The sequence below is a fragment of the Desarmillaria tabescens genome (genome assembly GCF_030435595.1).
Source record: "Desarmillaria tabescens strain CCBAS 213 chromosome Unknown EV420scaffold_109, whole genome shotgun sequence".
Taxonomy (NCBI): Eukaryota; Fungi; Basidiomycota; class Agaricomycetes; order Agaricales; family Physalacriaceae; genus Desarmillaria; species Desarmillaria tabescens.
The window spans coordinates 72,833-95,905 of NW_026848408.1; the positions used below are offsets into that span (position 1 = coordinate 72,833).

The window sequence follows — 23,073 nt, forward strand, 5'->3', positions numbered from 1 at the left end:
GAGGTGCGAGCATGGGTGAGAACGAAAAGAACAAATCGTTTAGACCTAGTATGTCGGCATGGTGGTAAACGGTAAAGAAAGGAAAAGTACGGGTGCGGTACGTAACTCGTACAGCCACCAGTAACTCCAATACCAGCTTAGCATACCGATGAAATTAGGTATAACCAACCTCCGCCATCGGTTGCCGCTTTCAATTTTATTGACGTTGACTTGTCCTTCTTGCACCATCGGGGCGATATGGTTTATGCACTGACGAGCGCCAAATATGCCTCCACCAAACTTGAATATAACTGGTCCAAACATCACCTCGTCCCAAGTTATGGTAGATTTCGTCCCTGTTTATTTTGCTAGAAATAATATTAATGCCATAAAAGCTAAAACGAAAGCAATGCATCACACAAAACCAAATGATAAATGATACAAATATGACTCTACTTCTCCGCCGCCTCAACCTGCCTCAACAGCACCCTCAGCTCCTCAACACACTCCTCCAAGCGCCTCTTCACTTCCCTCGCATTATCCAGCAAAGGTTTGATGTTCTCCGGGGTCATCGCCACCGCAGGAGTCGGTGGCATTGACCGTACGGAGCCAGATTTTAGCACCCCTTTGCCTTTGATGTCTAATGGCGGAAGGGACGGCGGTCTGGTAGATCCATTCACATGTCCATCAGGCGAGTGAGATGCCGACCCATTCGGAAGTGGTGGAACCACAGTCGACGGTCCAGGCTGCGAAAACCGATTCGACCTTGCTTCCTCCTCAACATTCGATAGCCGATTCTTCACACGAATTGTATCCACGTGCTCTTCCCGGTCGTCAAAATGATCCCATCCATAATCTGAGCTCGTCGTAGGTACTAACGACAAGTTAAGATTACTTTTACTCGCATCTGCACCGCCAGTTACACTGCTCGATTTGGAACTCGATGTTTTGCTCGATCCAATCCGGAAGATAGACGCGAGTGAGGGTCTTCGTGGACTCGAGGCAGGTTTTCCATGCCCATTCGATAGAGAAGAATAGGACTCGTATGGTTCAGTCGACGTCTTGGCGCGTCGACGACCGTACGTTGGAAGTCTGGCATGAGGGTACAAATGACCATCATTACCATTCGAGTGCAGTGATGCCTTTGATTGATTTGCGCTCTGACGCTGATCATGATTATGGTCGTGATGATGATGTTCGTGATTGTGCTGATGCCATTTCAAAGCTTTCAGCGCGTCTCTCAGCCCTCCCAGACCAAGCCTACTCCCCCGTCTTTTCTTCCTGGCATCCTCCTCGGGGGCTTGGCTCGATGAGTCTTCTGACTGCGACGGGAGTGTTATAGTGCTGTCTCCCCAGCGCCATTCGCGGTTGATTGTAGTTGGATGCTGAGATTGTTGGGATTCAGGGGAAGCCAGCATCTCGTGCAGTAGGTGCAGTTGACGTTGGCTGAGATCGTGTCGACCAGTAGAAGCACGCCAGGCAGGAGAGGGCGAAGCTATAGGCAGGGCAAGGGGTGGTGGTGGTGGTGGTGGTGGCTCGTCTTCTTTTCCAACAGTCGTTATAGTGGCTATGGCTGGGGCGCTAACACTCGTTGACGGCGTACCAGTCCCTAAATCAACAAGAAGTTCAGCACATTCCCAAGCAATTCGATATTTCGAATTGATGACATAGTATTCCGCTGCGAGATGCTTCGCGTTGGATTTTGATCGCCCACGGGGACGGAAAACCGGAATAGAGGGGGAAGACGAGGGAGGTGGAGGTGGCTGAGCGAGAAGAGGGTCAAGTTTAGTAACAAGAGCCTGGTAGGTGTTTTGCAGGGCTTTGAGTTCTGATAATGTTTCAGTATATTGAAATACGTGCCAACAAAGTCATACCGTCAACGCTCTGTGCAAACTCCCTGACCAGGCCTAGATCTCTGCGTAAGCCGACTTGTGCTTGAGCTACGCGAGGGGGAATCTTAAGGTCACCCAGAGAATTACGCCGTGTTACAGGCGCGGTGCTCGGAGCGGCGGTCCGTCCTAGTGAAGCCACCTTTGATGGAGACGGTAGTAGCTCCACCGAGGGAATGTCAGGACCTGAAGTACCAGGAGTACCAATAGATATACCCCGTTTATGCTTGCCCCCGAGACTTAAGCGTCGAACATTGCCCATCCAACTGCGGCTACCTTCTTTTGGGGTTGGTGTTGAATTCAGCTCAGCCTCCAGGTCTGCAGGTAATCCTGACATTGATTTTCGTTTATTTACTGAAGGAGAATGAGCGAACCATGAAGTATCTGTGGACTCGTTAGACAGAATAAAGCAGAATAATTGTAGAACGCACCGTGTCGTTCGTCACGGACGACCTCGGCGGGCGTCGCGCTCGCCCGTTTTCGTCTGAGGCCCCACTTTGACTTGACGCTCCCAATTCTCGTCAAGACGGTTGGCGAAGTCGGAGGATCATCATCCTTCTCTCGTGCCGCCGGTAATTCCTCCTCGCTGAACTCTTGCATCTCAAACATTCCCATCGTCTCCGGAGGCCGGCTCTTCTTCTTCAATCTTCGTCGGGCGATAGGCGGTGAGGGTGGTAGATGTGATAGGGTCGAGGCAGACGTCCGAGAGAACGTTGGCCGGAGGTGAGTAGATGAGTTGTTGGCATGGTATGACGGAGCGGAAAAGAGCGAGGCGGTGGGTGAGTGCAGCAGCGACGAAGGAAGTGGCGGCACCGGTGGCGGCGGTGTCGACGGCTTTCGCGACGAACGAACAGTGAGGGTACGGTCCTCGCTGTCCCATAAACCAAAGTCCTCGTCGGAGGAAAGTTCGTGTGACGTCCGTCGGGGTGGCGCTGTGCTGGTGCTGGGCACCGGCTCATCGAGCTCGAACTCGTCGTCCCAAATTTCAGGCTCCATCGACGGCGACGGCGGCGACGACGAGGAAGCTGTTGCAGTTTTACCGCGTTGTTGGGGGTTGTTGATCGTCGGCCCTGAAACGGACAGTTTGAGTGACGCTACTTCCTTGCCTTCGATCCGCACGGCGTCCACAAATCGGACCATGCATGGTTTGGTGAAGGGCGACTGCATCAGAAAAAGGAACATTGAGGGGACAGACACAAGCAGGTATCCCAATTATTATCCTTCCCTTTTATCTTGTCTTGACTCTGAGACTTGCCTCTTTGTTCAGAATACAGCTTGGACCAAGTCAAAGTCAAAGCTAATGCACCAATTAATGCATCAATGGGCGCTGCCCACCGAATCCAGCCAGGCATCGCCAGCAACGGGCTGCTCTACCGACGACGTGATGACCTTGCTCATGGCAATGGAAGCGCCGTCGTGAGTTAGTACCGTTGTCTGCGATCAGCGGACGGTACGTTGAGCTTGCTCATTGGTGTACAAGCCTACTGTACACCATCCGAATATTGTTCTTGCGTTTGTTTGCTACTTCACCGCCACCGAACAGTAATTAGACATGTATGATGATCGTCGACGTCGGTCAATGCCACGCTCACCAGTATCGACGTCGATATCTCCTTAAATCCAGCGATCGATCTATGTTTTGTTCAGTGCAAGATACTGAACTGTCCATTGGCACCAACTATATTATGTTTGATGTCATATCCACAGTGATCTGCTCGTCTAGCGCTATACATTCCCAGTTGCACGCATGGCGAATGACAAGCAAGCTCTTCGTTCAATTCCCCATAATTCGGCTCTCTTCATAAAGTACTGTTGATTCTGCTAGACAACAGTAACGAACGAATACGCTGACCTTTGAGCGGAGACAATGCGATTCCTAGCTCAAGCAGGTGCCATACGTAGCATCTGAAGGACAATCCGATACTACTTAACTGGTGTCCTGCTATGAGACCAGCATGAAAAATATTTACAGTCTACGTGGCACTTCTGCTCTGTTGATAAAGTACGGGCGACGCGAACAGACGAGTGTAGCATGAGGTGCATGCCTTCGTACTATCTGAAAAAACTCAGGTATTCCTTCGGCACCCACATCTCTAAAGCACTCTATTTGAAGTAGTCGGTCTGCATTCATTTATCTCTTCTCGAAGTCGATGCTTAATCCTTAATCACCAAGGACTGAATTGTTAACATGTCAATCTCCTAACTCGCAAGCACTAGAGCGTCTCGGAGGCGACTGTACTCAAGTCGCATGCGTCGATGGTGTTGTCTTCTGATACATGTTCTTTTTTTCCCTCGAGGGACTCCACAGTCAGCTGGATGTCTGGAATAAAGGAGCCGTCGGACGGCACCAATTGCTCTCCAGCGATACCTGATAACAGATCTTCAATCTCTTGGATACAATTACCAACCCTATTTCACTTGGAATATTGATGTCAGCGATACAAATCAATCCCACAATTCTCACCTCCAAGCAACGCCACGTCCATTCCCTCCTGTCATATGGTCGGCTCCGTCGCCGTGTCTTTGTCTTAGCGACTATCGCTCCTTCATTCCGAAGGGATCGGTTTGGGGTGGGCCCTTCGGTTCACGGGATGAACGGCTAATCACATGAAGACCAAGAGTATTCTCTTCAGCTCCATGTCCTGCAAACGTCGTACGGGAAGTGGGATGAGGCGACGAGAAAGCACCGGTGTCACGGCAGCGAATATTTGCACAATTTCGCGAGAGGGATAGTCAAGAGTAACGTATCTATCAGAGGCAAAGCCTTCCTGTTCCCAGGACACTTATTATGTTCTGTGTTTCTCCACCGCGCTAGGTATCGTCCATGCGTCTTTAGCAGGTCCTGATTTTGATAAAGCCCGGAGACACGCGCTGATGCCGCGATGGGAATTTGCCATTCTTAATCTAGTCTCTTACAAGGCTCGTGTCTGATGTCATAATGTTTGTAGACCAGACTCGAATTGAAGGATTCGTAGTATAAAGATCAAACCGCTCATTGATACGTTTACATGGATTGCAAAGGATCTCTCTTCCTGCATGCAAACAATAGACATTTTCGACCATAATCGATAACCACCGAGCAGGCTATGGATATCTTATGCCATTTGTCTTTTCTGTTCGGCGAGTTTCCTGATGCGAGGGGTCCATTACTCCTTGATCTACGTTTGTATAATTCGACTTTACACTGTTAACACTGATGCATATGTGTTAATCCGGCTTCGATCAATTCCGTGAAAAAAGAAGAGTGATGATTGACTTGTATTACCTGATACTTGAGTGCACCAAACGCATAAGGCTTCCAAAGTTACGGATCGCATGAAGCAAAAAAATAATACACGATTAACAGATCCACTTTGTGCGATGATTAATTAGGAAGAAAAGTAGTATATTTATGAGCAACACGGAAGAAACAGCCACAAAAATCAGCTAAGAACAGTGATCAAAAAGGAGGTTACAAATTACAAGTGATCCGGAAAGAAGAACTGGAGTCCCGTTTCTGTATGTAGAACATACATTAGATAGTTGGAGGAGAAAGTGACGGTGGGTCCTGCCCAGGGCAATCTTGTCAGACATCCCGTTAATGATATCGATGCTGAAACTCTGTGCAGTCCCTATGGTACACCGTACTCGAGTGCTGCACAGCCAAGGTCATGATTGGCAAGTGTGTTACCCATTAGATGACGGACGCAAAGGCAAGAAGCCTTTGTATTAACGTCTGGGGTATGACGGAACTACGCAACCCCCAAGCCCAAGCTAACAAGAACGTAAACGTTCGCCGCTACAACGAGGAGCCAAATCGCCGCCCCTAGCAACGTAATAGGTATACTATTGCTGAAATTCACGGAACCTCCATCATCATTTTTCGCCGACATCACACGTTTGTTACTCGTCAACCATAACAGTGGAAAGACGATGAAGGGCAAGACGATAGACAAAACAACCTGGGATGCGACGAGGAGGGTGTCAATTCCACTTCTGCCTATTGCTATTGCGACCGTAAGCGCTGGTACGAGGGATAGCAGGCGGGTGATAAGCCGTCTGAACACGGGTGACAAGCGAATGTTCAGGAAACCTTCTGACACGGCTTGGCCTGCGACGGTGGCGATAAGGGATGAAGACTGTCCGGAGAAGAGGAGTGCTGGGGCAAAGAGGGTGGCAGCAGAGGGAGAGACGGCTGTGCGGATAAGATCATACGCGTCAAAAAGGGAGGCGGTTTGTGCAGTGGCGGGAAGGGTAGCACCTGCAAGAATGAGGATGAGGGAATTAATTACGATCGCAAAACAGAAGAGCGAGAGGACGAGATCGGCAATGCCATGATACAGGTGTAACTTGATGAAAGAGAGCGAGTTGTTAGTTAATGTCTGCGGTGGGGAAATGGGCGTCAGGCGGAAGACGGATCGAATCCGTTGCCGGAGCTTCTCCGGTTCCTCTTCCTCTTCCTCTACAGATATGGCTGCGACACGGTCCTGCGTTGCTAGCGCCGAGCCAAGAAAGAGACCATGCGGCATGACAGTCGCTCCGAGGATACCTACCGACGTATACAGAGCACCATTTTTGAATACGTATTTTGAAGGCAGGTATCCAAGAAAAGCATTGGGCCAGTGGACGTCCACGCGAGCAATGATGATACACATGCAAATCAGGACGGCGATTACCAGTGCAGCGATAATGAATTCGAAGACGCGCACGGGTCGTCCGCGAAGGGGATCACCGAGAGCGAGGATTAAAAGGACGTCGAATGCAGTGATCAGCACGCCGTGCCATATTTCGAGAGCGGGAAAGAGCAGACATAAGGCAATCGCTGACCCGAGCAGCTCTGCCAGGTCTGTCGCTACGATAGCCGCCTCGGAGAGAATGTAGAGGGGATACAGGAATAGGTACCGGGTCACAGGGCGAGGGTAAAGCAGCACCCGACAGTGCGACGCCAAGTCAAGGCCAGTTACGCATCCCAGTCGATGAGCTGACACCTAACCAATGAAATCAACATGCATATACGCAGCCAGTAAATAGCCAACGCACCTGGAAGAATACAGCGAATAGTCCAGCTAGGAGGACGACAAAAAGCAGTCGGTATCCGTACGACGACCCTGCTTGGAGATCGACACCCCAGTTGCCTCTGGAAGGATTGTCAGAGCTGGGAAATTTTAGGGAAAAGATACACACGGATCAAAATAGGCTACTGCACATACAAGCCCGACGCCTGTGTGCTTTTTGGCGTGAGTCCACAACGTCGTCGAGAATGATTTGATGGTGGTGGCCATTGAGGTGAAGGTGGGGAGTCGCTGCGGTCATATACAAGAGCAGAATGAGGTGAACCAGAGAGCAGGTACTCAGAAATGTGGAATACATGAGGCCTCCGAGCAACGACTCAGCGGTAGGCCTTTAAATGAATGAATCGATACTAGTAAGAGCTACTCCGAAAGCAGTAGTACAGAATAAGAAGTCACTATTTTGTTGCCAGGTTATACTGAGAAACGCAGCTGGACACAAGCGGTAGTCCTGGGTAGGTAAATTTTGGTAATCTCAACTGTCGTCAAATATATGTTAGGCCCATACCATGACAGAGCCTGTACGGCATAACCGAGTCCTACGTATGCCAGTCTATCTGGAGTATTATAGCACTGACGGCGGACCCTGAGAGCGATGACGCAGCATGAAACACATCGGTACTTCGGAGACGGCGCCAGGTTATCATCTTGTGGGCGTGGTGCGTATCGTCGAGCCATTCGTTTGGCTCTGGTGACGATGCGATCTCGTCGAAAATAAATCAAACAAAGGTCGACAGCGAAACAAATCTTGGTTTCTCGATGACGGCGGGGACGATAAGAAATCAAAGATCATGAGAATTATATGCTGCAAGCATACACAGGGTGAATGATAGAACGCAAAGGAATATACACAGTCAGTTTAAAAGTTATGAGGAAATTATCACGTTACCAGCAATAGACACCAGAGTGTAGTCTCAAGTTCATAAAATCATAGTCTGCCAATCTAGAAGGTATGATTTAGTGCCTGAATCAGAAGGGACATAACCCGACATCGTACACCACACTGAAGATATTCTTCAAGGAGGGCCATCGATCAGAGGAAGTTCTTGTTGTGTCGCTTTCCTGCACTTCCAAAATTCGTCATCCGGTCCTTCAGTTTACCATTGTCGCTGTTACAGTGATATCCTGGGTCCTTGTGTCTCTGGGTGGGTTTGTGCTCCGAGGAAGATAGCAGCCGATAGTCCACAATCCAGCACGGGTAGTTATTACGGTGTTATAACGTTCTTGAGCGACATGTTACATAGTCTTGACATAGCCAGGTAGAGCCAGGTAGAGTAACGAAAATGCCCTAGGAAAAGTAAAGTTGAAAAGGAAGACCAAGTATCAAGAAAAGTTAGTAGAAACCAGAAAAGTTGAGACTAGGTTGTGTATTGCCTAAAGTGGTGTATCAAGAAATTCTCACGCGTCTATCTACAGAAGAAATTACGGCAACAGCCGTGATTTCAAAATCTACGAACTGCGCGAGTAAGTATCCCATAGGACTCAGAAGACTGGATTGATTTATTCTATCGTAGACAGAAAACGATACAAACCTGTTGTCGGGAAGACTGGACGCTAAGATGCTGGACGTAGCATGAGGTGCATGCCTTCACTGAAACAACTCCTGTATCCCTTCGGCACCCACGTCTCTACTAGAAGCACTTCATTTGAAGTAGGCGGTCAGCATTCATTTATCTTTTTGATGCTTAATCATTCATGTCCAAAGACTGAATTGTTAGCATGTCGATCTCCTAACTCGCAAACACCGAGGCGCCCTGGAGGGGACTGCGCATATGTCGACAATGTCGTCTCTTGATACATATTCTCTGTTCCTTCGGGGGACTCTGCCGTGAATTGGAGGTCTGGAATAGAGGAGCTGGATGTAACCGTCCTGATAACAGATCCTCAATCACCCCACTTCATTTCACTCTGAAATATTGATGCCACTCACGTCCAAGCAACGCTGCGTCCATTCCCTCTTTCCACATGGCTCCGTCGTTATTTCTCTGCCCTGGCCATTATTGCTTCTTCATTCCGGCGAGGGGATCAAATTCAGAACGATGGTGCAATGGGAATCTACCGTTCTTCATCTAGACTCCATCAAGGGACATATCACGACGCTCATATACCGGACTCGAATGGAAAGATTCGTAGTACGAAGATAAAGCTGCCAATGGATGCGCCTAGAGCGCAAAGGATGTCTTTTCAATGTGTAAGCCAACACGGATATCGATCGAAGCGTCGGGCCAAGCCATCGATGCAGTGCAGCAATGGATGTGATCGACATTTTTCGCTTATAAACACCGAAGAGGAGGGGCGGTTCGGGAGGAAGCCCTGAGCTGGGACTTCCGCTGGTTCCACGCGGTTCCACCGCCCTCAAGGGATCTAGACCCTATTGGATACCGACGTTAGACTTCAGAGTCTTGGATGGAGATTCCTAGGGCGGCCTTTCCTCTTGTACGATCTACAGGCAGCCCAGGAACCCAGAACATTCACCAGAGAAGAAGAACGGAGGAGGATCATTTCCGGAGGGAAATGGCTAACGATGAAGGGGTCCACTTACCCACTCCCATTTTGTCGGCCGATATATAGTCGCTAACCCGTGCCCGAACGGAGTGGCGGTGGGCGGCTTACCGAAATCGGCCCCACTGAATGAATAGCACAGTCCCGCAAAGCCTAAGGACCCCCTCTCAGCCTAAGCCCTCAAGACACACCCAAGTTTGGCGCTACTCCGAAATGCGGTGGCACTAAATAAGAAGACATTATCTTGTTGCCAAGTTATGCTGAGAGACGGTGTACGGGACTAGTGGACACGAGCGGTAGTCCCGGGTTGGGAGGTAAGTAGCCGATGTAATCCGATGCCCATTCTACGTCCGAACGTATCCGAGCCTGTCAAAGTATACTTGGTACTCAAGCATGGTACATTTGGATTAGGAGAGTATTTTCCGTAATCACGACGTGATGAGAAGCATGACCCGCTTACCATTGTGAAGCTTCGTGCTTCCACATGGAAAATGACCACACTTCCTTACAAGAATGCTCCGGCGACGACGCATCACACTATCTTTCATGATTCAGATGGGAAAAATAAGTCAGAATCATCTTCCAGAAGCATTGAATGATGGGAAAGTGGGGTATATTCCCTGGAAACCACAGGGCTGCAAGACCCGCTTAAAGCCACATCCGTGAATTGACTGATGGATTGAAAAACCTACCTAGAAAACGCTCTTCAGTGGTCTCTAATCGACATTCCCAGAATACGACCTCGGAGCAACCGGCCCGCAAACCTCAGCAGTGTCCAAACATAGACATGCTAGATAGGTTTCTACTAGCGTTTCTGTGTAAGAGGGCTCATTAAAATTCAGTCCTGTTGCTCTTGCTTATCATTGTCATGCTCTGTCACGGTGTAAGTCTGACATCTACTTGATCGTAGTCAAGCTTACCAAAACTTACCTACCCGTCCTTCGACACCGGCGAACTAAATTTCCCTTTTTAGCCTCTATTAATAAATGTCTAGGCCTGCAGGTGGCGGCTAGCGATGTTTAGCTCCTTGCGGCTGGGTACTCGAACCATTTTCGATCAAGCTTCTTATCAGCTAACCGTACCTAAACGTTAATGCCTTACACCTGCCATCTTCGCGTAGCACATGGTCTTCACCTAGAATACCCATGCAGTCAACCCACACCCCTCAAACAGGAACTTTCTCCCTCCTGAATACGAGATCAATCACTGTCGATTGTTTTTTGCGCAAGGCGTATACAATATCGGAACGATCCCAGATCTAATTTACGCCGTCATCCCACTCATCTCAATGGTCAAATGTATTTTCCAATCCCCACCATTTCTCTTATCTTTGACCACAGGGGCCGCCTCGACAATGTGGAACAATGTCCTTGGCCTTCATTCTAGCTTGATGGAGCGAACCCATCGACCTGTATGCAGTTGACATGGACTGCACTGGCCTGCTGATCCGATATGTACCACAAACAATTCTATCTCGGCGCCAAAGTCTAGTTAATGGTCTCTACAAGTCCACAGCGGTGTCCACACGCCTCCAATTAATAATTGATGCTAGTTTCAAATGAAATCAACGCTCGGACTGCATGGTCTCAATGGATTATTTGATGGTGAGCCAATAAATATGAGCGTATAATAAATAACGGTTGCCCACGGCGATGTTTTTCAGATTCCTCTCACTTCCTCTTATCGTTTTAGGATTTTCGTAGCTAGGAACAGGAACGGAAGCACACGCCAAGCGATCATTCCGATCAACCGTGTATCTTTATTGGACGATAAAGAAGCGCTTATGTCAGCAATTCAATATCTTTACGGGAATTTATCAAGCCTTCGGGGATGTCGTTAAGTAAATTTCTTCCTACACCCCTTCATCTCAACCACGATGGTCAACGTCACTTACGACGCATGTAAGCCCTTATTTTTCTCCAGTTCCTCGAATTTTCTGATCTATTCTCAGCTGGTACTCTTACCACGACCGACGCAGACGGCGTCGTGAACGTATACAACAATGGTGACATTGCATGGACTCTTGCTTCCACTGCGCTTGTGTGGATTATGATCCCCGGTGTGGGGTACCTGTATTCGGGACTGTTGAGGAGGAAAAATGCACTTGGTCAAATTTATATGAGCGTTATGGTCTTGGCCGTCGTCTCTTTTCAAGTGCGTATGCAAAACCTTCCATTTGATCGTACGTTAAACGATTCGTGCAGTGGTTCTTCTGGGGCTACTCCCTCGCCTTCAGCGAGACTGGTAGCAAATACATTGGCGACCTCAGTGCGCATCCCAAATTCTTCATTAGTGTTATCTGACCCCTCGACAGAATACTTTGGTCTCAAAGGTGTCCTTGACGCTCCTTCAATGGGTAGTGTGCGCATACCTGCACTCGTTTTTTGCGTGTACCAGCTTATGTTCGCTGCAATCACCCCCATGCTTGCGGTTGGCGCCCTCGCAGAACGGGGACGTTTGGGTCCTGTACCCATATTCGTCTTCGTGTGGTCGACCATAGTCTATGATCCCATAGCTTGCTGGACCTGGTCGGCGAATGGATGGTCCTTCATCATGGGTGGTCTCGATTTCGCTGGTGGAACTCCAGTCCATATCTCTTCAGGGACTGCTGCGTTGGCTATCAGTATTTATCTTGGCAAGCGAAAAGGCTGGGGAACTGAGCGGCTATCATATAAGCCCCATAACACCAGTTATATCATTCTAGGTTAGACTCTTCTTGTCATCGAGTCCTCGCCAAAGCTAATACTTGACCTCAAGGCACCGTGCTGCTTTGGTTTGGATGGTTTGGTTTCAATGGCGGCAGTGCCCTAAGCGCCAACCTGAGGGCAGCCCAGGCATGCATAGTGACCAACCTCGCCGCTAGCGTCGGAGGTTTGACATGGATGTTGTGGGATTACCGCCTGGAAAAGAAATGGTCCGCAGTCGGTTTCTGTTCCGGTGCCATTTCAGGACTAGTGGCAATCACCCCCGCAAGTGGTTTCGTAGGAGCACGTACGTATTCAATTTCTTTGCATATACTTCGTTGCTAATAACTTTTTCCAGCTGCCTCGGTGCTTTTCGGAGTTATGGCTGGTACATGTTGTAACTTTGCTACTCAGCTCAAATTCGTTTTCGGATACGATGACACTCTCGATATCTTCGCCTCTCATGGTATCGGCGGCATCGTCGGAAACATCTTGACAGGGCTATTTGCTCAGGCCTCGGTCGCTGGATTTGATGGCATCACTGTTATCAATGGAGGCTGGATCGATCACCATTACATCCAACTTGGGTACCAGCTCGCCGACAGTGTCTCTGGCGTGGCGTACTCGTTCACAATGACAACAATCATTCTTTGGATTATGCACTTTATCCCCGGATGCCGCCTGCGCCTGAATGAGGATGTGTCAGAAGAAGCCCAGGCAGTCGGTATGGATGACTACGACATGGGCGAGTTCGCGTATGACTACGTTGGACTGGAGCAGGAGCTTGCTGGCGAAGACAAAGATGCACTCGGCGTGACGACTGGTGGCCGAGAACCTTATCATCATGTGCATCAACACCATCATGACAGCGGATCTAGCAGTGTAGAGGAGAAGAAGGAGGTCGCAACCATTACGCCTGCATAAGCAAGCAGAAAACACGTCTTAGTTTATGCCTGTTCTTTATTCTCAGCGTTCTTTCACAACAGCTCTATCACCTAGTACGCTGTAGATATATTTTAGTTTTCATATATAGTTGAGTAGTATTTCACCCCGAATTAGTGGGTTTGACGTGGTTTCTTCAGCGGAATTCTATTTGGACGACTTGGTATACTTACAATCTTGCAATGGAACGCAGCATTTGGCCCACGACGCGTCGGTGGCGATACCAGTTGAAGACAAATCCACATTACGCGACTACGATGACGTAAAACGGTGATGTCATTTCCGTACCGCTGTCTGAGTCTCCACCCTGACAGTGATATATACCCTGCGTAGTCAACGTTTGCTCATTACCGCCACCACCAGTTCGACATGAACGAATCGGCCTCGATTTCGCGCGCGACGTCCGTCTCTCGGGCTAGTAGAAACGGCTCAACTATATCTCGCAACCAGTCACTCATCAAGAAAAACGTTGCACCTCATGATTTGAAGCCGTCCGACGTGCTCATTGAGCGATTCGTGGCGTGGAAGGCCATCGTCAAGCAGCTCATTGCTTATTTTGAGGTTTGGCTTTCTCGCTGTGACTGCGTGCTGTGACTGATGACTCGCAGGGTGTCGCAGACATCGAGAACAACACTGCGAAAGAGTTGACAAAGTTGGGCGCTGTCATTCAGGTTCCATTTCGAGCTGGTAACCAGTTCTTGGGCGAGGGTGGACTTCAGGTATGCTTGTTGTACTGCTGGGCTACGCTTTAGAAGCTGATTCATGTCAGGATATCTACTACGGCATTCGCGACAAGACGCGTGTCATCGCAGACCAACATGCGAATCTTGGAAGGACCATCGATAGTTCTATTGTTCAGCATTTGCAGAAGCTTAGAACGGAGATTAAGGCCCACATAAAGGTGTGTCATACATGCATCACTGTTGAATTATTCATTGACAACCTGCAGAATGTCCAAAACGATACAGGAAGATTGGCAACTAGCGTTGCAAAAGAGAGGGAACTTTCGACGCGCTACATTGCCGAGCTCGCCACCAATATCTCTGCATACAAGAACACGCCTATGAACGTTACGGCCAAAACTGATCCGTGCGTTGGCTGCATGTTCAATTCATGTTGATGCTCAACACAGCTTTCAGGTTCGTATCCAACACTGCTGTCATCCGCCAACTCCAGAAGCAAGTACATGAAGAGAACCTCCTTCAGAAATCCATTATCATTATGCAACAAAATTCAGCAACTTTTGAAGAAGGCATAGTGCGTGCCATTCAGAGCGCTTGGCAGACGTTCGACGAATGGCAGTCGCGCATGTCATCATCTGTGCAAGATACATGGCAAAATTTAGGAACACAGATGGCATCCCTCGCTCCCGACAGGGAATGGATTACGTTCAGTGCACGTTCCGATCATCTCCTCGATCCCGACACGCCTTTGCGCAACCAAGAGACTATCATGTATCCCAGTAAAGAAGACCCGAGCGTCATCGCAGTGCACACGGGGTTACTTGAACGCAAGAAGCGGTTTACTAGGACGTATCGCGAAAGCTACTTTGTCCTTACCCCGGCTGGATTCCTGCATGAATACGCGTCAAGTGATCCTCATGAAGCTCAGACACCCATGTTCTCGCTATTTCTTCCTGCGTGCACGCTTGGCCCTCCGAGTTCGAATTTGAGCAAGAGTCACAAGTTCCATATTGAGGGACGTAAAGATGGTTTGGGGACGACGAAGAGCGGAGGTTTCTTGAAAGGCACCGGCCAACATGCGTGGAGTTTTCGTTCTCGCAGCCGAGAGGATATGATGGAGTGGTGGAATGATATAAGGATGCTGTGTGCAAGGTATCTGGTGGCTAGTGAGCAGATGGAGAGGAGTGGACCCGTTGCTGCTGCCGTTCGGGCTGCGGGGTACGTCAGTGAAGAGGAGGAAGAAGAAGAGGGTAGCAGCGTTGAAGAAGAAGAGGACGAAGAAGAAGAAGAATACGAGGACGTCGGGGAAGATATCAATCCTCCAAGCTATTCACACCCGGAGAAAGATGGTTATCCTGTGGGTTTTGATTCTTCTAGTGTCGCAACTTGCTAAAAATTTCATCAGATTGACAAGAAAGATCATAATGGCTATCCGGTCGAGAAGGATGAAGGGGCTGATGTTTCGAGAAGGCCAAGTAAGCGGCAGATGGAGAAGGCACCTGAAGGACAGGCTCCGCATGCTCAGGACGAGGACGGCAAGGTCGAGAGCAAGTTTACGGAGGAGTTGTAACGTCTTGATTATGATCTGGATTTGTTTTACGTGTAGCTTCCCGGTATAATGGATGATCATCATATAGGATCACATCGACTCAGCGGGAGTTTGACAGTCTCATCGTGACCGGAATGACCGGTTCTTTTCAGTGTGTTGGCGAGGGATGTCCACCATCTGATGACATGTCAGAGCATCGCAAAAGTTCTCTCGAGCAAGTAAAATAATGCATATTTCGCCCCTGGGCGGCAATAGAATAAGCGTAATAATTGGTATCATATCTTCAATACATCAGTACAAGCCCCAATATATATAAGAGCGCGGACGCATAAAAAGCCCTGCAAATTATGGTATCTATCATGAATACGAAGTGCCGAGAGGGAAAGGAGCGTCAGGGCCTGAGGGGCGCGTTATTTCTTCATATATTAGTACTGTTTCAAGTTGGTCAGATGGAGCCGAGAACATGTTACAAGGTACGGACCTTTGAGTTCTTCTTTTCGCATGGGGGCACCGTTGTCAAAGTGGAAGAAGGAAGGATCGAGGGGTTCTGCCGTCGGTTCGTCTTGTGGGTCGTGGTAAGGCTAGAAGGGACGTGAGATGGGAAAGGAAGGTGAAGGTGGGAGGTGTACCTGAAGATATGGATGCCTCAGTGCTTCGCCGACTTCGATGCGACGTTTAGGGCTGAATGTTAGACATTTTTCCATGAGGTCAATGGCCTGGATGATATTGAGTAAGCAGTTGAAGGGGAATAAAGACAAAGACTGACGAGTGGATTAGCCTTGGGAAATAATGAGGAAAAGCTCTTCTTCTTCCGAAAGGGCAGTGCACGGATGTACTCTCTGGATCTGCTGGATGATATGGCATAAAAGTCGTCTATTGACGGTGTGCCGAGTATGTCGAGAATGATAGAGAGCTGGTGGTGGTAGTCGCGACCAGGGAAGAGGGGTTTTCCGCTGAGCATCTCTGCGAGAACACAGCCGACGGACCACATATCAATGGCGCGGGTGTATTCTTTGAAGGTGAGCATGACCTCTGGGGCCCGGTACCATCGAGTGGCGACGTATTCGGTCATGAAGGTGCTGCTGTCGTCGACGTTGGGCGGGGGCCGGGCCGAGCGGGCGAGGCCAAAGTCGCAGAGCTTGGGGGATGGTGAGAGTGGAAAAGGGGGAGGATTTGGAGATGACAAACCTTGAGATCGCAGTTGGCGTTGAGAAGGAGATTGGATGGCTTGAGATCGCGATGGAGCACGTCTGCCGAGTGAAGAGCTTTGAGTGCTCGGAGAGTCTAGGTAGAGATGAGGATGGATCAAAGACACAAAGCCCAGGGGTACGAACTTGGTATATAAAGTACTGGCAATGGTCGTCACTGAGCTCCTGGGTCCGGATGACACGGTGAAGATCAGTCTCCATGAGCTCCTGGACGAGATAAACTTCTGTAAAGTCCTGGAGAGACGGTGGACGAAGGATATCGAGGATGCTGATGATGTTCTCGTGGTGAAAATGGCGGAGGAGCTTGATTTCGCGGAGGGTACGGAGGCAGAACATGGAGTGGTCAAAGGGGGTGATACGCTTGATAGCGACTTTGCGCTGAGTTGGGAGATGGATGGCTGAGCAGACAACGCCATATGCGCCTTCGCCGATGACATCCAGTGGCTGGTACGACGACCCCACCAAGAAGTGGGTCATTTTCTCTTCCAGTCCATTCATCGCTGCGGTGACATATAAACACCCAAACTCGGCTATCCCCGCCGGTACCTTTGACTTGTAACACACCACAACAACGCGTCCCTGCCTAGCTTCCTCCTTCCGGCATCTCTTGCCAAATACCGCCCACTCTGACTCATTATTTTCTCGCTCTACCTCCAGTCCCCCTTCCTCCAACCCATCTCCATGGCAAAAGGAACCACGAGCGAGCATTACCCCGAAACCGGCGTGGACGTTGCCACTTTGCAAACGGCCTCCGTCTGTACTCCAATCTGGGGCCGAGACTCTTCCTCTTGTTCTCGCCATTTCATCTATTCTTCCAGCCGGGAAATACGGAGTCTCTCCTTTGCTTTGTCTCTTATTGTCAAAATGATAGCCATCAAAAACCTAGCCGCCACATTTTTATTCATTCATCGGCTCGCCCGATCTCTTATTGTCCGCCCCCCCGTATTAATTTCATTCCGTCACTACAGTTGCCTCTCGTACCGCAATTTGTTATCAGCAGCTTGCTTTCTCATCCGTATTTCAGACCCCGATTCCATTAACAAAATGTCATCCCTACGGTTCCGCTACGCCAATCTGCTTCAGGGCCGAAAGTCCGCAGCGACAACAAATAACCGCGACGGCTAACCACTCTCACTCTCCCGCAGTACCAGGATACATATAGTCACTGAATAGCGCAGACACGGGTCTCTACATTGAGTTTATCAACATGCGCAGGCACACCGAACGGGAGGCTGCGGCGAGGTGAGCTCAAAACTGAGCTCGGCTAATGATGTGGTTTCCGGGATCTTCTGCAAATCGATTCTTGGATACGGAAGCCGCACGCACACGCGACAACCACGCGTCTCGCAGGGACTCGACGCCTACCAAACGCCGGAATAATGCCAGGTTCACGACCTTGACCTGACTAACCGGGCCATCTATTCAATTAACTGCTGCTGCTGCGCATGCACCCTCCGTCCATATGTACGGAATGCTATGTTGCCTGCGGGTACCTCTGACCGCGGGATCTTGAACATTACGACAGACGAAGCAGGATTCCTACTGAATTGGTTACCATGCTTCATCCCAGTACATCGCTCGACGGTCGTCGGCAAGCTTAAAAGCTACCCAAAGGCGCAAAGTCTTCGTGGGGCAGTCGGTGCTAAGACCTCTCCGAACACACATGCTCATTGCTCGTCAATATGACCCGAACTAAGGACGATCTTCGTTGGTGGTTACCATGGTCATGTCCATGTATCGGCCCAAAGACGCCTCGTATACTTGTGTAGATCAGGAAGCATGATACAAAATCAAGTGCTAGATGCGAGTGTGCCAATCAGTTTATACTACAACCGAAGATGTACTCCTCACTGCTAAAGACAGGGGCTTGTGAGAAAAGATAAGATCTGTAAATCTGCTGATAAGATTCTTTGATCCCTTTGAGTCAGCACCTGTTACTCATTCCTTTTCCTTTTTTTCTCCCATGACTAGCCTGCTCAGTGCGCGGCTCTTCGCCCGCCAATCTCTGCTATGCAGGCGGTACATTCACCGTTCACCCTCAGGTAATCCTGCTGTGTGTTTCCCGTCACTCATAATGACTTACCGACCCAGCGCTGGCCAAGGCCAAGGCAGCACCAACCGACGAGCTCTTTAGCGAGAGCACCGATGACGGTGACTTGTTTGGTGACGCGACATCGCCAGTGCAAGAAACCAAGACCCAAAGCACAGCCCCGCAAAAACCGAAAAAGGCTGCCCCTACACCCCGGAAGGGAATGGATGCTTCGCGGCGCGCGACGGAGTATACCAGCTTGTATGAATTTGTCTCGCCGAGGCTGCAAGAAAGGAATCGTCCAGATTTCACGCATCCACCATATGTGAAAGTCGCGAGCTTTAACCGGCTCATGGACCTGACTACTACAGCGGAGCAACTTTCGAGTATTGTTGATCTCATCCCGGCTTGGGCGAAATATAATGGGAGAGGGATGAAGAATTCGACAGCGGATGTGTTCGTTCGTGAGTCTATTGTCATACACATTTAAGCTTCTACCTACGATGATTCTTTCAGGCCGATGCGATGACTTCAAGTGCCCCCAGCTCGCTCTCAAAGTCTTCGGGAATTTCCCACTGTACCAAGCGAAGCTCACTCGCCCCGCTGCGCAGCAGCTCCTGTACACTCTCCATCGCACCTCCGCCCCGCTAGAGGACCTCATGCTCACCGCGGCGTTCTTCCCGATCTATCAGCTCGGCCCGCTCGAGAACGATATCGTCTCGCTCTCCATCCTCGCGGCAGCGTCGGTGAAAGCCGGGAAACACGATCTGGAGACGGTGTTGTTGACGAGGATCCACAAGTCGTTGGGTATCAAGGAGGGGTCGAGAGAGGTGCGTGTGGAGGGGACGGATTTGAGGGACAAGTGGGTGATGTGGCATTTGAGGGAGATTGATTTGGCGTTGGAGAAGAGGGATGGGCGGCCGCTGAAGTGGTTGAGGGATTGGAGGCACAGGTCGCAGCTCCGTTCGAAAGCGGAACCCAAGGCTGCTTAATTTCCAGTAGGCTCGGAGAACGTGCAAGTCATGAGTTGCTGCAATCTATCTTGTTCGAGTTAGGATGCGAGCTATATGGTGTTTTCTCGACGTTTCCTCCGGCACTCGCGGATAGTTTGCACAAGTTTCTTTTTCCGTCCAGCGGCTAATGTCTTCTCACGAATAGCAGAGCAGTGGCTGTATTCAGTTGAATTTTCCTACATTTGTGTAGCCGCGGGACACTTCGTTCGGCGCCTCGAGGTCCAGCCCCAAAGATTGGATGCCACGGATGAGGATCAGTTGACTGAGAGTTATTTAGTGTGAGAAGCCCAGATGCTCATTATCCTTGTGGATTCGTTCCAGGTAAGTATGCGATGGGCTTCGGAGCATTGGCTGACAGAACTTTACTTTATGGCGGAGTCATACGCAAGTTACGGCAGGCTTTCCGCGAGGGTACTGGGTATTCAAATTCTCGGTTCAGAATCCGCTTCCGACGATCCCCTACCGTACTATGACCGCCAGTTTTAAGGTTAACGATGGAGTAACGTTGTATTATACCTTGTATGTAAGGCAGACAGGGTGAATAACCTGTGCAGACCCAAACTTATAGGAGATACTGTATCCCATTCGAGAGTTTCAAGCAACGTTGCCTGGTAGCAAGTGTCCTTGTATATCTCTTCCCTAGATACCAACTCGAAAGTTACTTTGTGAATTCGAAAAAAGCAATCTAATCTTATCACCGGAACCGGGTAGATCCGTATATATATTCCCAGGCACCGCTGTTGTACTCTTGACCATCACTCCCCGTTGTCATTCTTCGATTCCCTTCTTCTCCAACATTTGTTCTCTCCCCCTTCTCCTGCGACACCGTCTTTCATTTCTATTCGCCACTTGTCGCTTTCCACACACACACACCCCGTGAGCGAGCCGCAGCGCGAGGATGGGTAACTGCGCGTCTCAGTCAGACAAGGAAGAGAAGGCACGCTCGGATCTGATAGACAAGCAGCTGGAGGATGACAGCAAGAAATTTAAAAAGGAGTGTAAGATATTGTTGTTGGGTTCGTCTATCCTTTTTTCTTTTCTTTCAAGTCGCGTCCTTTGGTTTTGATGGGTTGTATCTCTTAGGATCTGGAGAGTCGGGCAAGTCGACGATTGTGAAGCAGATGAAGATTATCCACCAAGGCGGTTTTACCCCTCAGGAATTGGACTCGTATCGTGGAACGGTGTATAAAAATGTGCTAGAGTCGGCGCAGGGCATCGTTCAGGCTATGAGGAAGATCGGGATCGATTGTCATAATTATTCAAATCGAGTGCGTCCTTGTTTCTTCGTTCAAAATGCCTTCCATTTTCCCTCCTTTATGTCTTTGAATACGTACAGTTCACGGGTATAACGCCCTGCTTTCATTATCGTATCTGACTTTATCCACGCCACATGCCCTCACCCGTTTTATCGCCATGTTCTCATTTAATAATCCCCTCCCCGCTCTCCATTCTTCAATCTTCCTTTCATTTAGCCGCCTTTTCCCGGCGTCCGTTCGGGTCATTAACTCACGGCCTTCCAGGTGCTCGCAGAGACCATTCTCGACTACCGGCTGGACGAAACGACTGCATTCACCCTCTCGTCCGAGATAGCAGACGCCATTCATCAACTATGGCAAGATCCCGTCATTTCTACCATGATGGAAGAACATTCAACCGAGTTTTACCTCATGGACAGCGCCTCATAGTAAGCTGCATTCATATTTTCATCAACGTTTTACCCTGGTTGATCGTTGATATCATTCAGCTTCTTCACCGAAGTCCTTCGCATCGGTGCGCCAGGGTATAGGCCTACCGAGACTGATGTCCTTCGTGCGCGGGCGAAGACGACGGGCATCACAGAAACACGGTTCAACATGGGCCAGCTCCAGTATACTCTTTGGTCCCTATGTTATTTATAATACTAACATGCGATCTAGAATACACATGTTCGATGTCGGCGGTCAACGTTCGGAGCGGAGAAAATGGATACATTGCTTTGAGAGCGTGACATCCATAATTTTCTGCACGGCGCTGAGCGAGTACGATCAGGTGCTGCTGGAAGAGCGGAATCAGGTGAGCGTGGCTATCACATTCTCGTCCACCCAGCTTCTTAGAATCTTATCTAGAACCGGATGGCCGAATCTCTAGTCCTTTTCGAGTCGGTTATCAATTCGCGCTGGTTTCTCCGGACGTCTATCATTCTCTTTTTAAATAAGATTGATGTTTTTAAGATGAAGGTGTCGAGGGTGCGTTTGGCTTCGATGTCTTTCCATGCTATGTTCTCACCTCTGTCAAGGTGCCCCTTGATCGATATTTCCCCGAGTATACTGGCGGGAATGATGTCAACAAGGCGGCCAAGTACATTCTGTGGCGGTTCATGCAAGCGAACCGAGCGAGACTCAGCGTGTACCCCCAGTACGTGATCGATCCGCGACCATCATGTAACGATCTCTGATCAGTTCTACCATCAGTCTGACGCAAGCGACCGATACTACGAACGTACGGTTGGTGTTTGCCGCAGTGAAAGAGACGATACTACAGAATGCCCTCAAGGACTCTGGTATTCTGTAGAGTGACAGGAGATTTTCATTTTTAATATCATTTTCATTTTCATTTTACTCGATTTGTCCTTGTATCTGTTGTGCTCATTGGTATGTCCATTAATTCTTCCTATTAGTAGTCAAGTACTGATGTATATCTCATCTAGCATGTCCACCGCCTGCTAATCCCTATCCATCCCACGTATACTATATCGGTCGTTATCCTTTGCTCTCCCACCACCACCACATCTTTTTTTAAAAGGACCCGTCCATAATTTAGGACCATTTTTTTATATCTATATCATGTCTACCGCAATTTGTATAGTAGTTCTTTTGCATATGGATTGAATGTTGTGTGTACATAGACACATCATGACAAGATAACTCTCTGAATGTGTGCTTGGGATCAACATTGATCGAGACTAGAGTAGTTGCACGATATTGATGACATTTCAATCGGCGCAGTAACCTGTCACCAAACCCCTTTAGCCTACTCGCCGAACACTGGCATGCAACGTATCAATATTGTCTGAACCTTGAAACTGTTGGTGCTGGGTGCGGTGCGGTCCTGGATGAAACCGCCATCATGTTTAGACTTAGTCCAGATGTTGTGGCGCGAGTGCTAAGTTTCGGGCTTGTTTATTCTCTTTCTATTCAAGGTGCGGCTTGCCTGGCTAATGAAGAGTTTCTTGCGGGCTTGTCGTATTTGTATGTTGTATACCATGGGTACAATTAGGAGTTATACGTTCTTGTGGCCCTCTCACTCCGTGCAAGAGTACTAGTAATGTCACTACAACTAGTTCAACACCGCTCCCGAACATCCTTGACAGATAATCAGCCAAGCCGCGAAGCTGGTAGGTAAAAATTTATAACTAAATTCGTGGCTGAAACTCTCCAGGTTTTGATGCGAGATAAGTATCATAGCATACCGTCAGGGTCAGTAGTAGACAACCCCCCATAACGGCCTGACAACCATCAGTGTAACTGCCGGGAAGAGGGTGAGATCTACAAACTTGAAATCATGTCAC

General features: G+C 49.2%; 7 protein-coding genes across 7 annotated transcripts; 4 read left to right on the forward strand and 3 right to left on the reverse strand.

The window, feature by feature from the left end:
• Nucleotides 1-399: 399 nt before the first annotated feature.
• On the reverse strand, nucleotides 400-2,950 carry EV420DRAFT_1587913 (uncharacterized protein). Its single transcript, XM_060474849.1, has 3 exons — nucleotides 2,300-2,950; nucleotides 1,854-2,252; nucleotides 400-1,807 (listed from the first exon to the last, which is right to left on the reverse strand). The coding sequence occupies exons 1-3, from the start codon at nucleotides 2,862-2,864 to the stop codon at nucleotides 432-434; spliced, it is 2,340 nt and encodes a 779-aa protein (XP_060322605.1). The 5' UTR covers nucleotides 2,865-2,950; the 3' UTR covers nucleotides 400-431.
• A 2,442-nt stretch (nucleotides 2,951-5,392) lies between these two features.
• Nucleotides 5,393-7,277, reverse strand: EV420DRAFT_163449 (putative transporter of the NRAMP family). The gene is made up of 3 exons (XM_060476322.1): nucleotides 7,032-7,277; nucleotides 6,888-6,984; nucleotides 5,393-6,835 (listed from the first exon to the last, which is right to left on the reverse strand). The coding sequence occupies exons 1-3, from the start codon at nucleotides 7,127-7,129 to the stop codon at nucleotides 5,600-5,602; spliced, it is 1,431 nt and encodes a 476-aa protein (XP_060322606.1). The 5' UTR covers nucleotides 7,130-7,277; the 3' UTR covers nucleotides 5,393-5,599.
• Nucleotides 7,278-11,294: 4,017 nt separating this feature from the next.
• EV420DRAFT_1280648 (ammonium transporter) lies at nucleotides 11,295-13,026 on the forward strand (the record flags this gene model as incomplete). Its single annotated transcript, XM_060468212.1, has 6 exons — nucleotides 11,295-11,319; nucleotides 11,370-11,572; nucleotides 11,623-11,686; nucleotides 11,733-12,122; nucleotides 12,176-12,409; nucleotides 12,461-13,026. The coding sequence occupies 6 exons, from the start codon at nucleotides 11,295-11,297 to the stop codon at nucleotides 13,024-13,026; spliced, it is 1,482 nt and encodes a 493-aa protein (XP_060322607.1).
• Nucleotides 13,027-13,319: 293 nt separating this feature from the next.
• Nucleotides 13,320-15,379, forward strand: EV420DRAFT_1587934 (uncharacterized protein). Its single transcript, XM_060474850.1, has 5 exons — nucleotides 13,320-13,605; nucleotides 13,653-13,763; nucleotides 13,814-13,945; nucleotides 13,994-14,133; nucleotides 14,184-15,379. The coding sequence occupies exons 1-5, from the start codon at nucleotides 13,414-13,416 to the stop codon at nucleotides 15,118-15,120; spliced, it is 1,512 nt and encodes a 503-aa protein (XP_060322608.1). The 5' UTR covers nucleotides 13,320-13,413; the 3' UTR covers nucleotides 15,121-15,379.
• Nucleotides 15,380-15,633: 254 nt separating this feature from the next.
• On the reverse strand, nucleotides 15,634-16,982 carry EV420DRAFT_1280636 (kinase-like domain-containing protein; the record flags this gene model as incomplete). Its single annotated transcript, XM_060468210.1, has 6 exons — nucleotides 15,634-15,707; nucleotides 15,758-15,857; nucleotides 15,906-15,992; nucleotides 16,043-16,414; nucleotides 16,465-16,560; nucleotides 16,611-16,982. The coding sequence occupies 6 exons, from the start codon at nucleotides 16,980-16,982 to the stop codon at nucleotides 15,634-15,636; spliced, it is 1,101 nt and encodes a 366-aa protein (XP_060322609.1).
• A 1,327-nt stretch (nucleotides 16,983-18,309) lies between these two features.
• Nucleotides 18,310-19,661, forward strand: EV420DRAFT_163517 (uncharacterized protein). The gene is made up of 3 exons (XM_060476409.1): nucleotides 18,310-18,526; nucleotides 18,576-18,977; nucleotides 19,030-19,661. The coding sequence occupies exons 1-3, from the start codon at nucleotides 18,448-18,450 to the stop codon at nucleotides 19,503-19,505; spliced, it is 957 nt and encodes a 318-aa protein (XP_060322610.1). The 5' UTR covers nucleotides 18,310-18,447; the 3' UTR covers nucleotides 19,506-19,661.
• A 549-nt stretch (nucleotides 19,662-20,210) lies between these two features.
• EV420DRAFT_1587949 (guanine nucleotide binding protein, alpha subunit) lies at nucleotides 20,211-22,451 on the forward strand. Its single transcript, XM_060474851.1, has 9 exons — nucleotides 20,211-20,542; nucleotides 20,610-20,794; nucleotides 21,047-21,210; nucleotides 21,271-21,393; nucleotides 21,443-21,578; nucleotides 21,632-21,751; nucleotides 21,802-21,920; nucleotides 21,977-22,156; nucleotides 22,213-22,451. The coding sequence occupies exons 1-8, from the start codon at nucleotides 20,425-20,427 to the stop codon at nucleotides 22,074-22,076; spliced, it is 1,065 nt and encodes a 354-aa protein (XP_060322611.1). The 5' UTR covers nucleotides 20,211-20,424; the 3' UTR covers nucleotides 22,077-22,156; nucleotides 22,213-22,451.
• Nucleotides 22,452-23,073: the final 622 nt, after the last annotated feature.

What these genes read in the sequence shown, in the direction of transcription:
- EV420DRAFT_1587913 (XM_060474849.1), bottom strand. Translation starts at nt 2,864, where the DNA reads ATGGAGCCTGAAATTTGGGACGACGAGTTCGAGCTCGATGAGCCGGTG. An exon ending in CGTCCGTGACGAACGACACG is followed by an intron (nt 2,253 to 2,299) that starts GTGCGTTCTACA and finishes ACGAGTCCACAG; the next exon opens with ATACTTCATGGTTCGCTCAT. An exon ending in GTTTGCACAGAGCGTTGACG is followed by an intron (nt 1,808 to 1,853) that starts GTATGACTTTGT and finishes AAACATTATCAG; the next exon opens with AACTCAAAGCCCTGCAAAAC.
- EV420DRAFT_163449 (XM_060476322.1), bottom strand. Translation starts at nt 7,129, where the DNA reads ATGGCCACCACCATCAAATCATTCTCGACGACGTTGTGGACTCACGCC. An exon ending in GCAGTAGCCTATTTTGATCC is followed by an intron (nt 6,985 to 7,031) that starts GTGTGTATCTTT and finishes CAATCCTTCCAG; the next exon opens with AGGCAACTGGGGTGTCGATC. An exon ending in TATTCGCTGTATTCTTCCAG is followed by an intron (nt 6,836 to 6,887) that starts GTGCGTTGGCTA and finishes TTCATTGGTTAG; the next exon opens with GTGTCAGCTCATCGACTGGG.
- EV420DRAFT_1587934 (XM_060474850.1), top strand. Translation starts at nt 13,414, where the DNA reads ATGAACGAATCGGCCTCGATTTCGCGCGCGACGTCCGTCTCTCGGGCT. An exon ending in TGGGCGAGGGTGGACTTCAG is followed by an intron (nt 13,764 to 13,813) that starts GTATGCTTGTTG and finishes GATTCATGTCAG; the next exon opens with GATATCTACTACGGCATTCG. An exon ending in GTTACGGCCAAAACTGATCC is followed by an intron (nt 14,134 to 14,183) that starts GTGCGTTGGCTG and finishes CACAGCTTTCAG; the next exon opens with GTTCGTATCCAACACTGCTG.
- EV420DRAFT_163517 (XM_060476409.1), top strand. Translation starts at nt 18,448, where the DNA reads ATGACTAGCCTGCTCAGTGCGCGGCTCTTCGCCCGCCAATCTCTGCTA. An exon ending in CATTCACCGTTCACCCTCAG is followed by an intron (nt 18,527 to 18,575) that starts GTAATCCTGCTG and finishes TTACCGACCCAG; the next exon opens with CGCTGGCCAAGGCCAAGGCA. An exon ending in GACAGCGGATGTGTTCGTTC is followed by an intron (nt 18,978 to 19,029) that starts GTGAGTCTATTG and finishes TGATTCTTTCAG; the next exon opens with GCCGATGCGATGACTTCAAG.
- EV420DRAFT_1587949 (XM_060474851.1), top strand. Translation starts at nt 20,425, where the DNA reads ATGGGTAACTGCGCGTCTCAGTCAGACAAGGAAGAGAAGGCACGCTCG. An exon ending in GTGTAAGATATTGTTGTTGG is followed by an intron (nt 20,543 to 20,609) that starts GTTCGTCTATCC and finishes TGTATCTCTTAG; the next exon opens with GATCTGGAGAGTCGGGCAAG. An exon ending in TGCTGGAAGAGCGGAATCAG is followed by an intron (nt 21,579 to 21,631) that starts GTGAGCGTGGCT and finishes AATCTTATCTAG; the next exon opens with AACCGGATGGCCGAATCTCT.